This window comes from Pseudoliparis swirei, chromosome 7, assembly GCF_029220125.1.
Source record: "Pseudoliparis swirei isolate HS2019 ecotype Mariana Trench chromosome 7, NWPU_hadal_v1, whole genome shotgun sequence".
NCBI classification, from domain to species: domain Eukaryota; kingdom Metazoa; phylum Chordata; class Actinopteri; order Perciformes; family Liparidae; genus Pseudoliparis; species Pseudoliparis swirei.
The window spans coordinates 3,562,161-3,576,087 of record NC_079394.1 but is presented as its reverse complement, the minus strand read 5'-3'; the positions used below and the strand labels follow the sequence as shown (position 1 = coordinate 3,576,087).

Genomic DNA, 13,927 nt, shown 5'->3' with positions numbered 1-13,927 from the left:
AAGGCTTCGAGTCTCTTATTCGGTGACATCATCACCATATAAGACACATCAAAGGCATACATTTAAAAATGACGGCGAAAATAAAGATCATTGGAAAATGAGCTGCTCCCCTTATATTGAAAGAAATTAGTGTGGGTATGAAGAGCTGTCATGAAAATAGAGTCTTTGGGGTATATGCTAATAAGATGAGGATTAAGCAAAAAACACTTTGGTGCAATTCACTTGTGCCAAGAATTCTATGCAAAAATGTTCCTCCAAATGATCATTCTCATATTCAAATTATTCAATTTCACAAGTAACTGGGATTTTCTGTCTCATAAAGAAATGCTCATTATTTTATTCTTACAAAATGACTGCTGGCGTAAAAGCCAGAGCATTTTCTTCGAGCATTATTCGAGTTTATGGAAATTGTATTTCTACCGATTCCAAAAGTATGTTCACTGTTGATTAATTAATATATTTCTTAAGTCAGTCTGTTCATTTCGAGAAGAAAAAAAAAAGACTACGAATCAACGTGCTACAGAGAGTGAGTGGAGTTAATGTGAGAAAATAAGAGGAAGGAGAAAAAAGTATTACAGTGAGGAGAGACTGAAAAGAAGCCGTGTATGCTTGCTTGGCTGTGTGTCTTTCTCTGCGGCCCCTTTGGAGGCTTGCTCCTAATTAAACTCCTTCTTCATGATGCTCCCTCGTGGCTCGACTTGTCACAAGGCCTGCGTGAAGCAGGCGCAGCGTAGACACGGCGTCCTACATTTTTAGACACCCGTCTTGTCGGTACCCTTCAGCTCTGCACCCTCAGCTAGACCGGCCTCGACTGGGCTGGGCTGAGATGGGCGAGAGGACTACGGCCAGGTCAGGATTGAAATAATTTAGAGGCAGGTGTGAGCTACGAGGGAACTGAATCATATTGTATATTGCTTGGCGTGAATACATCTGTCAAACATTTGAGTCCTCTGATGTTTTAATTTGCAGGGAAAAAAAGTCCCGCCGTATATTCCTTTTATAGTTTAGGGTGTGGGTAATAACTTCATGTGGCTCTTGAGAAAATCTGTGGAGGGTATTTGGGTGTGAATTCAGGGAGGCCCCAGGGGGTCTACGAGGGACAGCTGACGCCGGCCCAGAGCTCCTGCCATACCAGGATCCGTCTGCTCGGCATTCTGCCACCCTGCTCACCCTCGCTATCCCTCTATCCATCTTTCTGCCCCCGTCGTTCTGTCTCAGTCTGCTGCGCAGTCTGTCTCCGTCTCCCTACCTCTGTCCTCTTTCCCTCCTTTTCTGCAGCACGACCACATCTCAACATAAGCTGAGTCAAAACATTGTTGGCTCGACGGGTACATCTTTATTTCTGATAGACTTGGGCAAGTTGATGGGTTGTGTTTGGAAAGAGCCTCATTGCTGACCATTCCCCTCCCCAGTTATCTTGGCAGTGGCTGAAGGGTACGACACATTCAATATTGTGTTTATGGCTATCGGCGACAGCCACGCCAGTGAATGTTTCTCAATGTCTTCAATGGCTGACAGCTTCAGCGAAAAGAAAAAAAACCTCAACAAAAACAGCCAGTTATAATCGGCCTTTTATATCTTTGCCAGCACTGTATGGTCTTTAGAATACACATAATATTGTAAGCAAAAACAAGACTTATAAAAGAAGATAGTATAGTAACACAAAGCACAAAGAATGTTCCCCAATAAATGCAGCAGTTTATGGTTTGCAGTATATTCCAGCAGGCGATGGAAAACAAGTTGCTGACAGATGAGCACAATATGAACGCATTAATAACTGTGCCAATTATGGATACTCATGTTTGATGTGCTGTTAAAATATCATAAAATTGTAGTGGAATAAACAGCTTTGCCTAGCAGGGTCTCAGCCTCTGTTTGTCACAATGTTGAGAAAAGTTACTCTGACCATCAGAGACACTCCTTGAAAACATGACAGTGTGAACTCACAGACACTATGTCACCATTAGTGTTGGTCGAGTGTGACCACAGGGGGCACATACAGCATGCACGACAGATTTCTCTGCAACTGGTTTAGGACTCAAACGTGAATAACAGAAAATCTAAAAGGACTCCGCAATAATCTTCAAGAAAATATAATGTAAAGCTTAGGGGTACAATATTTAAATAGGCTTTCTAAAATCGTACAATGCATGAATGTCTGAACGGGTTACAGGAGGTGTAACCGTAACAAATCGACACGTCCTTTGACTGGTCTTTACACTATTACAAACCCACAGTTTAGATTATCACCGTTTTAGGGTAAAAATGTGTCAAAAAGGGAAAGGTTTGGAAAACCACGTGATAACAGGGGGAACATTCAATTCCGTCAGATTAGATTGGCAAAGAGCAACGTGGCTCAGCGTCAGTAAGGGTGACGCAATGGGGAGAACAAGTTCTCCCTTCCCATCACACATAACGAGATGGAGGTTGTCACGAAGTGGACCTGCTGTGGATTAGGACACCCCCTCCACCCCCAGCACCACTGCACAGCGAGCACACCCAGGGTGGCCTTCCTGGCGGCACAGATCGGGTAATAGTTGGTGATGTGCTCTCATTCTCTTTATTTCCATTTTTTTTCTCTTCTGTCTGTCTGGCTCATTCTGACTTGCTCTCGTTTTTGTCTCTCGCCCTCACGCTCTCTGTCTCTCTCGCTCACTCTTTCTTTTTCTCTGCTTTTCATCGTGGAGGCAACATCAGAGGGATCAGGCTGGCTTAGTTTATTGGAAGCAGATGGCAGACCAAAGGCAAGAAGGCCACAGTTTCATGAAGCGTGGTTTGAACATGCCAGGACCATGTCGAGGGGCATGCCCATGGACGATGGCTACACGGTGTGTGTGTGAGTGTGTGTGTGTGTGTGTGAGCGACCATTCGCTGGTTGATTTTGTAGGTTACCAATCTGAGGAATGGGATCCCCCAAATCCCAGCCTACCCCTGCCTGTGTTTTTTTTTTCAGTCATCATCTGTGCACCCTGATTCGCTGGTTGAGGCGACGTTTGAAAAACGATGCGTCAATGACTCGGTGGCTTTGAAGGCCCTTACTCCTGTTGCCCCGCTCCACTATAATCAGGAATCAAAGGCTGGCGCCTGGGATCCATCATCCCTGGCAAAGTGGTCGTGTGTTCAGTAATAACGCTGGCTAACTGTGTGTGTAATGACTAGCTGTCTAGGGATTACTAGGTTGACTAACCATTAAGAAGGGAGTGAGAAATGGAGCACACATTTCAGAGGAGTGTTAAGAGTAAGTGAAAGAGACAGAAAGGGTCCTGTGCGCAATACGGTTCCTTCACATGTCTCCAAAATGTGGCATTGCGATGGTGCGCGTGCTAAAATCGCCGTTAAGACGCCACTTCAAACGGCAGCTCGCTCACAGACAGACAGTCGTAGCTAGCCAGTACATCGCACAATACCAGATGGTGCAGTGTTTCCCATATGGAATAGACAAACACGAAGCACATGTCAGAATCCAACCCCGTTTGCGACAGCAGCATCCCGGCCATGGCAACAAAGCGGTCATTCACACTATAGTCACTACGCTGTAAAAGGATGAGACACAATGCCAGCTCAGTGAAAATTGGATAAAGAGGGCACTTATGTCTGCACCCCTTCAACCGACCCATCTTCCATCCTGTCTACACTCCAGTTGCATAATTTGTCTCAATTCAAATGAAAGACATACATGAGAATGTTTCCATTCGTGTTTCTCATTTACCATGAAAATCGATTTGTTAAGGCTAAATTGTATGTGGAAAACACTCTTATACTTTCTTAATTTACTGTGAGCCGTTTATTTCAGTTTTTAACCCATGTCACTACGGGGCTGCACTGTGACATTGTCAATAAAGCCTTCAATTACATTCTTTAAAGAGATAGTTTGAGTGTAATATGACTCTGTTATGGTGGCGATGGGTACAACTCAAGCGACCCTCTATCCCGTACTTGTCCCCCCACCAATCGTCACTTATCGTCTTTTGTCTCTCCGTCTCTTATCGTGTGGTACCACAGCAGGAAAAGGGAGCCTGAGGGAGGCCTTGAGTAACAATGACCAGCCGGTTGACCTCTATACTGTGACCTTGAGTTTCCACACCCTGTCCAAAGCAGTAATCATGGCAGGGGAGGGGAGGGGCTGAGGCCAGGGGGGGAGCTGTAGGCAGGGCAGGGAATGCCATCTATAAAAATAGATCTTCATTATTCTGAATTTTCCACAAATAGTTTCAAAGAACAAGGGATCATTTCATCTTAATGGCTGGCGTGAATTGTTTTGGGCTGTGTAATGGAAAAGCCTTCCCTTTTGGCAGTGTGGCCTCAGAAGTGGCGTGCCTCGTTCACCGCTCCACACCACAGGGACCACATATTGGCACATTTCAAACAGTCTATTTTTAAAAACCTCTTGTTGTTGTTGTGTGCCTACCTCAGACTTCCGCTTCAGTATATTGACCTTAAAAAACACCTCTGACATCCAAGTGCTACTTAGTTTCTTTTCTGGGGTTCTGCTTTTCTGTGCAGCGGCTTCTGATGTGGAATAAAATGCTGAGGCTGTAGATCATATGCATTATCTGTCATCTTGCTTTTAGCCACTCTTTAGAAGTGGATGAGGCATATCGTCTATAAAATAGGAACCCGGTAAACTTGCTCGCTTTATGTCTGAGGCTGGCGCCGCAGACAGATGTGCTGTACTGTGCCAGCCTGAAACTTATGACAGGCAATGTTCAGCTGAGTGAGGAGACTGGCTTGGTTATGTGAGCTTGACCTCCTCTCGGGGTTTGTTTCTGATATCACGGGCAGACCTGCTGATTAAAGTGCTCTTCATTCTATGGACACAGATACATTTACAGGAATGTATTTTCCCCGGAATAAATGAAGTTTTCAGAAACAACCAGACAGGAAGCCTCTGTTTGGTAAAGTGTGGAGGTAGAAACACAAGTGAATTGAATGATAGACTTCTTTATCCGAGGGATCAAATGTTTATAGGCACAGCGTGGTCTCAGATCTATGGCCTTATGCATGTGGTCGCCGAGGGCAACTCTTCATGGTCGGTACTCAGAAAGAGAGGCGGAGGCCGAATGAATACTCAGACACTTCGCTTACTTACTCCTCTGTTTCAAAAACAACCCCCCACCCACCCTTTTTCAAACACGAGGGGGGAGTGAAAGAGAGAGCGAGAGAGTGATTCCATGCCTATTCTTCTACCCTCTCCCAGCAAGGACCGCCAGCTAGGCGACTATTTTTAGCTTCACCACACGCTATTTTTAGACCGGGACCACTTTTTGAGGCATTTAAAAAGACTACATCAAATAGGAGTGAGGCTTGTGGTTGTTTGGGGGTGGCGCTTTATTTTGACCATCTAACGAACTAGGTTTTCAAGTGTGAAGGAAATGGAGTGACTTTTTTTAACTTTCTACTTTTTGTCGTCCCACCCTTTTTCATGCATTATAAATGAGCAACTGTTTAGCTAAAAGCTTCAAGTCCAAACCAAAGAAGACATAGATGTGTTTAAACAGGTGAAGTTTGGACAACAAAAAGTGTTTCACATATATTTAAAATATGCTTATTTATTTTTTCCCACCAACCTTTAAACTTGATTGTAAGTGTATAGAGACTTCCAGAGCCAATATTACAATGATCATTATCCCTGTAAATATAAAGTATGATCTGACGGTATACAGGTGTGTGAGAAGTTATTCATATCTAAAGAATTCCTCTTGCCCTTTTCTTGTGATTCTCCCCCCTGGCATATACTAACTAAGCATTTTTCTTTTGGGGATGCGCGGTTGCTTGCACACTTTTATCAGTCTTTGTTTTAACAAACTGTGATACTGTGAGCTTTCCAATGTCATAAGGTTAATGGACTTAGTCAGTCAAAGAAGCTTCAGACCTTAATCCTCAGCGCATTAGGAAAAACAAGCCATGTTGCCGATCTCCCCGTCACTAGTAAACACTGAGGCACTCTGATCTCTGGGACAACCCCACCCCTTACCTCCACCCCATGTCACACCACATGTACCCTATCCTTATATCCTCAAAATGACTCCACACTAAATTACTGTGGACAGGAGATTTGATATGACTCCCTTATTTTTACTACCCTTATTACTTGGATGCTGACACATGTCAAAGTCATACAGGATGAATTAGCGATGGCATTCAAGCCAGAGCAATTATACAGTGTTTGAGAGCCATGAGAAGAAGTCATTCAGTAGTCTGTTTGACACGAAAACACCTTAAGGCTAATGTTCTACATGCTGTTTAGAAACCAAATAAGCACATAGAATAGCACACATGCTGGAACATATTTTTTATAAGCGTGAGGCGTGAGAACATGAGCACACTGGCACTTCAGAGAGGGAGATCACATGTCATGTTGACTTGAGCGAATATTATGAGAAAGCAGAGAAAAAGATATGTGAATCAATAAAGACTGGAATTCTTAAGCATATGACAGTGAAATGTGTGAAATGAGTCTCTGCGGTGTGTAAAATGTGAGGATAACTCATGTTCTATTGCTCATTGTAACATTGCTTGCAGTAAACTGCAGTACAGTGTGGATATGCTCCACTACTCGTGTTCTTTGTGCCATCTTCCAGGCGCACCTGCTCGATTTACTTTCTCTTTATGTTTCTTCATTTCCACCCCAACCCCCACTCCCTCTTACTTTCCTCTCCCTCCCTCCCTCCCTTCAGTGGACTGTCACTGGGCTGAAATCACACCTGTGCTTCTCACACATCTCGGCACACGGGTGAAACATACGCAGGGTGAAACATGGCGAGGGAGCTTTGCTGAATCTCATTAGCCAAGCGGGTAGTCATTAACAGAATGACCTTTGGAAATAATTACCAGCCTTCCTCCCTCCATCCCTCTTCCCCTCCCTCCTTCCCTTCTCGCACTCATCCATCCCTCTGTCCCTCCCCTTCCCCCTCTCATTCAATAGTTCAATCGCTGCTGTTTAAGATTACAGGGTGAGCTGAACTTTTAGATTCGGTTAATCTGCTGGAAATGGGATTGGCCAACAACCTTTCCTCTGGCAGGTAGAGGCCGGTCAGCTCAGCACCGAGAGGCATGTGCCGCTCCATGTGATCGTTGAGCCAATGGCATCAGCGTGTGCTGTGCTGGCGGAGGTCATCACAATGGCGTCAAGTCTGCAGGGTTGGAACCAACTGTCCCTGTGTATGCACACATGCAGACACGCGTGCAGTGCAGTCATTGCGAGTATAGGCGTACGCGGGCTAATTACACTTTTGTTCACGTGCAAATACAGTACGAACAAATATAACGGCATTATAGCCCTCAGGTAGATCCAGGCATTCAGGGGGCATAGCTGCTCTGTGACCGTGTTTACATGCATCCGAATAACTGGCTTAGTCGGACTGAAATCGAATGATCCGTTTCATGTAAACACCTTTGTTCGACTATGTGCGGTCCGACTACGATCCGATTAACACCCCTGGATAACTCGATCCGGTTGATAATTCGACTATCGCGGCATGTAACGGTGAATTGGATTAGGAACTGGACTTTGCGTCTTTGCGCATGCTTGAGATCCCGCCGCCCTCCTCCCCCCTCCCTCCCATGTCGTGACCCGGAAGTCGAAAGAGTCGAAAGAGTCGAAAGAGACGATAATGTCACTATTAACATCATGCAAGAATAGTAGAGGGATGTAGCTTCGCCTTGCTCTCTGTTCGCCATCTTTCTCGAAATGTTGATGTTGTTGTTGTTGGTTGTTGTTGGTAGTGGTGAAGAGGTCAAGCGGAAATGGCTGTATCACCACGAGTTGTAATGAAAACAGCGCCACCTATCGTATCGGATATGACATGCTTTCAAAGGCCAATGATTCGAATTACTCACTGCCATGTATATTGGGATAACAGCAGATCCCCCAAAAGATAGCAGAGTCCGACTAAAGAAAGATTCGAATTATACCATCATGTAAACGCACTGACTAACGCTTTAGTTGTTTCACAAACCTGTGTTCTTTGTTTCAACAGAGGGGTAAACAAACACATTGCGGGACAGGGATTTGGCACAGCCCGAGTGTGTCGTTGGATTTGGGGCCGTCGAATCACAGCAAGAAGCAGCCAGCGCTGCTTAGGTTTTGGCTTGATCTGCCTTCATCGGAAGGGGAACGAAAGGACTCTTTTATTTGTTAACGCAAATAACAAACCCCTTACCGGCATAATACATCACTAGTAAGAGGTGAAAGTGGTTGTTCTTAAGCAGGTATACAAAAAGGAGGGATGGATCTTTTCTTTTGTCCTTTCCCAACACGGCTTCCCATTTCTTCTCTAATGCCGTTCGCATGTCCAGGAAACCAGCTTGGCAGACACGCAGTATGGGAAATCTATCTGCTTGTTTTACTGTTTTATCTGGAGCCAAACTCAGAGTGTACTGTAGACCTGCCAGGACGACACGTTTGAACTCCGTTCGGACATCCAACGATGGGAGGATCCGTCTCTGTGTTTGCTTTCATCAGACGACAAGAGCCTCGATGAGCTTGCACGTCTTTGAACAATTAGCATTAATTAGGAGGACCTCCTCGGTTGTTTATGTAACAGCTGATGACAGCATGTAGTACATGTTTTATTACAGTCTCTTAGAGGGAGATTCGATGTCAATGCATCCTGCATGATACGTGTGGCTTGTAATGAGATTAACCTTGAAAAACAGTTTTTAAGTAATTATTACAGTTTTTATGGGTCATTGTCAATGTGACACTACTTGTAGCCATTTGGATCAGCAAATGCTTTTTTTTAATTTCTTTTTTTTACCACTAGTGTTCAAAAAGGGATAGATTTGGTTTCTTGGTCTTTTGCTTTCACAGATATTTGTGGAAGTGTCATTTCCAGCTGAGACTGTTTTCAAGTGAGTCATCACCACTCCTCTCTCTATCTCTCTTTCTTTCAACCCCCTATTTCGGTTTCTCACATCGACCGATTGACCCATCAATACATTCAACCTAATACAGAAAAAACCTCTGGGGGATTATGTACGTTCAATGGAAGTGAAAAAAAAAGAGCGAGGGCGAGATAGAAAAAAGCCCTCCAGCCTCTTGTAAACATGCTGTAGCTGGAGAGGCTGTGCAGCGCTCTCAGTGCCACTCTCTGAACAACGCTAATTATCAACCAAAGACATGCTAATTACATAGAGCTTTATTGCTAATGTAGCAGGCCTCTATGCCATCCGCCCACTCTCTGAGCTCCGCTCCCCTACCTCTGCCTCTCCTCCCACTACACCTTCAGGCGCAGCAGCAACAGAGGGAAAGAGATGTATACCGTTTGTATACTTCTAAAGACAAGCGCTTGATACACATTTGAAATTAAATGTGTCACGTATCAAATGTCACATTTAACCCTCCTGTTACCTTCACATTTACTGACATATTTTACCCTCGGGGTCAATTTGACCGCAGCAATTAAAACCTCCAGAAAATTATTAGAATTCATATTGTTTCCCAAGTTTAAGTGTGAGGTACTTTATGTTTGTTTGTTGACTACCTAAATAGCCCTTTAAATATATAAAAAAGTTGATATTTCTTATATGTTTGACACAGTGAAAAACAGCCTGGGGTCAAATTGACCCCGAAGAACACCGACGTTAAACATTGAATGGGGTCAAATTGACCCGAAAGGTAACAGGAGGGTTAAGGCATTCGTGTTCCTTTCCGGGGGGGGGGCGGAGGGGGTGGACCTAGATGTAATCCACACCTCTGAATCCAGACCCCCCCACCCCCCTCAAGTGTCTTGACCTCCTCCTCCTCATCATCCTGCCTTCTCAACAGGAAGCCCGCTTCACTCCCCCCCCCGCCCCCCCCAAACTCATCCACCCACGTTCCCGGACCTGTGACGTAGCCTAGCAGCGGCACACGAGGCTCGGCGGGAGAGATCCAGACCCCCCCCCACCCCCCATTGTTCCCCTCGCTCACCCTCCCTCTGCACACACACCCTCCTCCCACCCATGCTAAACGTTCTAGTGTCAGCCCTGTGGCCAATCCCGTAAGCACGCCGCAGCCGAGGCTGAAGGCCTCCTCTGATCAATTTCTACCGCTGTGAGTTGCTCCGTGTCCTCCGGGGATCGCAGTGTCGGTAGTGCGCCGCGGCTTCCCCCGACACGGCTGTTTACACGTTAGCCGTCCTCTACCCTCTAATGGGAACAGTGTTAAAAGAGAGAGCTTCAAAGCAGGGAGCTCTCGTCACGGGTACTTGCGGAAACATGTGACTACTCTCTTCAGCCGGAGCCGGGTAATACACTGACTAGTGCGTTACCACAGCGGCTGAAGGGCGTGCTGCATAACACATATCAGTCCTTACAGGTAGAGAGGTAGCAAGATAGGTCAATGTCAATTATATAATGCACAGAGAATTATTTTTTATCCCTCCTGATATACTCTGATATGATTCATTTTGCACAAACTGAATTATGTATTTCTAAAAATAAATGGAGACAGCGTTTATTGATTCTCGCGTGTTTTAATATTGCAAAACCGATTTCATGTTTTGAGAAATAATCTAAGCTTACGTAGTTATAGCCTTATCAACATTAACAAGTCAAAAAAAGGCTCAATAATATGAACTATAGGGTGGGAATAAGAGCACAACCTGCATTGCAGAAAATAATAAGCTGTTATGCTGTCTCCGGTGGATTAATTTGTGTTCGAAGAATTGTCCATGATAATGCACCCAGTCTTGTCATTAAGGTTAAGAGTATGTTGAGTGCCGTATCCCTTGATGTATGAGTTACATTAACACACTACATATGTGACTGTAACAAAGGTGCATTAGGTGATGGAACAAAAGCAATAAATACATCGATGCTGGTTTTTAACCTCCAGATTTGATTGGAAGGAAGAGGTAATTATTTAAAGAATGGGAATAATCTTAGACAAAATATTTTCGAAATGAAAATACATTTATTATCAATGTGCGAATACAAAAGGTTTATAGTCAGGTGCAGAGTGCCATCTGGAATAGCAGGACTGTTCCCGGTGGGCCTGTCCACCCGTGGGCGGGCGACAAGCACAGCAACACCCTAATGAATGAAGATAAAAACATGTCCAATGCTGTTTGATCCTGTGTTGGACTGGACAGCCAGCTCCATAGGTGTGAGTGTGCTGAGAGTGTACATTCATTATATCTCACTGGGTCCCCACGATTCTTTTGGTCTTTTTAAATCGTCGCAGAGACACCCAAACATATTAACATTGTGCTACCGTCAGGTGCCTATTAATAATAATAATAATAATAATAATATTTTTTGTCATCCGCATTGTTTCATTGTCCTTTAGGTGTTATGTCTATGTATTTTCTTTTGTCTTATAATAAAAATAAAAAATAAAATAATAATAATAATAATAATACATACAATTTCTATAGCGCTTTTCATAGTACTCAAAGACGCTTTTGCATTACAAACTGATTATGGATACAAAATAAAAACAAGGGGATACATTTGGACGCTCTCAGCTGCCAGATCGTACATGTTTTATAAATTATAAGTTTTGTTATTTATTACCATATAATGCCTACAGTAAAAAAAAAAAACTTCTATTTAATGTGTATCTGGAGTTGCATATTTAACACATTGTAAGCATCACATTGCTTGAAATAATTAATGTCTCAAGAAGACAAAGAATACTGAATGTATGTTATATTTTCATATAGTAAAAATGATTTAATTTATTCAAGTATACTTTGTGGGACAGTTTAATCAGCAAGCACGGTGTGAGTGTACATGTGTGTGCACAAGAGATATGGATACACCCTGCATGCATGTATGTGTGTGTGTGTGTGTGTGGCTCGCCAGTTTTGTCAGAGCAACAGTGTGAATGTTGCATGACAGGTTCACGTTGGGAGCTTAACGATCCTGGAGGGTGCCAGCGTCATTTCCTGCTTTATCTACCTGCCTACCGGCTGGCCTGACAGCGGTGTTCAACATCGCCTTGAGCTATCCGAGCGACATGTGTCCACGGCAAGTCGAATCAACATCCTCGTCTAAGAGGCACATCAACGGTGACGCGACACCGAGGGCGGGTGATCGCACATCACAGACGACTGTCTGAAAGGTCCAGATCAATGATAGGCTAACATGTTTTGCTTACAAAATCCACACAATACAAGAAGGCAATTTAAATAAACATATTCTCTTGAAATTAACAATATGAAGTGTTAAAATTGCTTACATAAAAAAATATCGAATTGATATTGGGAGACTGAATCCTTGTGGAAGTCCAGCAAACTATGGGAGCAATTATTTCTTACACTATGTGAGGTGTGAAGACGAAAAGGGAGAAGTAAGGGTTGCTGAATGAGTCACAAATGCTGTAACCATCTGTCTGCTTGTGCGTTTCCGTGTGTGCGTGTGTCTGCGCGCGTGAGTCCGAGCGCATTAACGCACGTCGTCTGCATCTTCTTACCTCTACAATGTCGCAGTTGGTCCTGCTCTCGTGGGGCTCGTTGTACTCGGTGTATTTAAGCAGGACCTTGTCCATGTCTGTGCTGGCGTACTGGAACAGCTTGTTGGTGCTGTTGAAGATGATCAGGGCGATCTCACAGTCACACAGCACGCTCAGCTCGTACGCCTTCTTCATCAGGCCAAATTTTCGCTTTGTAAATGTCACCTGGGGACGAGAAGGAGAGAGACAAAAAAATATGTTCACCATGCGAAGATTTATGTTCCCACATCTATTGTCACTTTACTGCAATATATTCATAATCAAATCAATCAATATGTCTCACATGTAGTCATGATTTTATTATATTTAAAATATATATATATAATGTGCTCTGTAATGAGACAATGAATAAAATACAATTAAAATACAAATAAGACCTAACGCTTCATCTTTAAAATGAATAATTCACAGGGACACTGAATTAATTGTAAGTGGAGTCTGCCGATGATGCAACGCTCCCTGACTGTACGAGTCCATCAACTATACCAGGAAGAAAGAAGAAGAAGAAGAAAAAAAAAGCTGGGTTTGTATTTAAGGAACTGAAAATACTCAGTCTCAGACGGATAACGGTTATCGCTTGTACATCAAAGCGCACCGAGGTTCATCGTGCAACATATGCCACGTTAAATAATCTCTTCCTCGTGGCCCGAATGTGCTCGCTCTCTCGTTCCGGATTTGACACAAATAAATACACATACCTGTAACTATTTCCATCTAAAAAAAAAATAGCTGAGGCATACTATTTATTTTCTCACAGTGACATTAACACACATTGTTCAGTTGTTTTGTTGCCTAATTAACCGCCTCTCATAGGGAATAGCAAGCTGTTGATATAAATAACGGATGGGTTCCCTGACTGCGCTTTAAACCGTTTGTGAGAGCTCAAATGATGACAATACACTCAACTTAATGTGTCTTCTCTAATAGGGCCTTTTCTCTCTCTGGGTATGTGTGTATATGCATGTATGTGTGCGTGTGCTGGTAAGACTGGTAACCACACACACACACACACACACACATACAAGTGCCCACATTGTCAAAATAGAACAGCCTCTATTCCTCTATTGTTTGGATCAAAACTAGAGCAGTGAAAGTGAGTTAATTCCAGTGAGCTGCACCTGGTTTCTTTTCCAAGCCATGTGTGCGAGCTCTTCGGCTCTATGGGAAAACGAGAAAATGCGCCACGGCCAGCTTCCTTGTCTGAGCGACGCTGGGTTTTTGTATTCAACTTTCTTTCATTTCTTTCAGTGACTGTGTGTATTATTTACATTGGAGATCTGTATTGACAACACTTTTTTTTCTTTTACAAAGGAAATACTGCCAACGCTGTGCCCAGCTGGTAGCTAAAGATCTCAGTTTGTTGATTAACTGCATGTTTGTCTATTATCTTCTGACGCTCAAGTGGGCCAAAAACCACAGAATGAAAACCTCCCAACACTCTGTAAAACAGAGTTATAAAGGCTATAACCGTAGACGTTAAAAACCTTA

General features: G+C 43.6%; 1 protein-coding gene across 24 annotated transcripts in view; it reads right to left on the bottom strand.

The window, feature by feature from the left end:
* mef2cb (myocyte enhancer factor 2cb) overlaps window positions 1-13,927 on the bottom strand; it is a 74,338-nt gene that overhangs the window by 18,168 nt on the left and 42,243 nt on the right. For all 24 annotated transcript variants that reach the window (XM_056418518.1, XM_056418516.1, XM_056418513.1 and 21 more), the window contains one exon: window positions 12,401-12,604. In XM_056418518.1, the coding sequence (XP_056274493.1) occupies window positions 12,401-12,604 (204 nt within the window). The remainder of the gene's footprint in view (window positions 1-12,400; window positions 12,605-13,927) is intronic.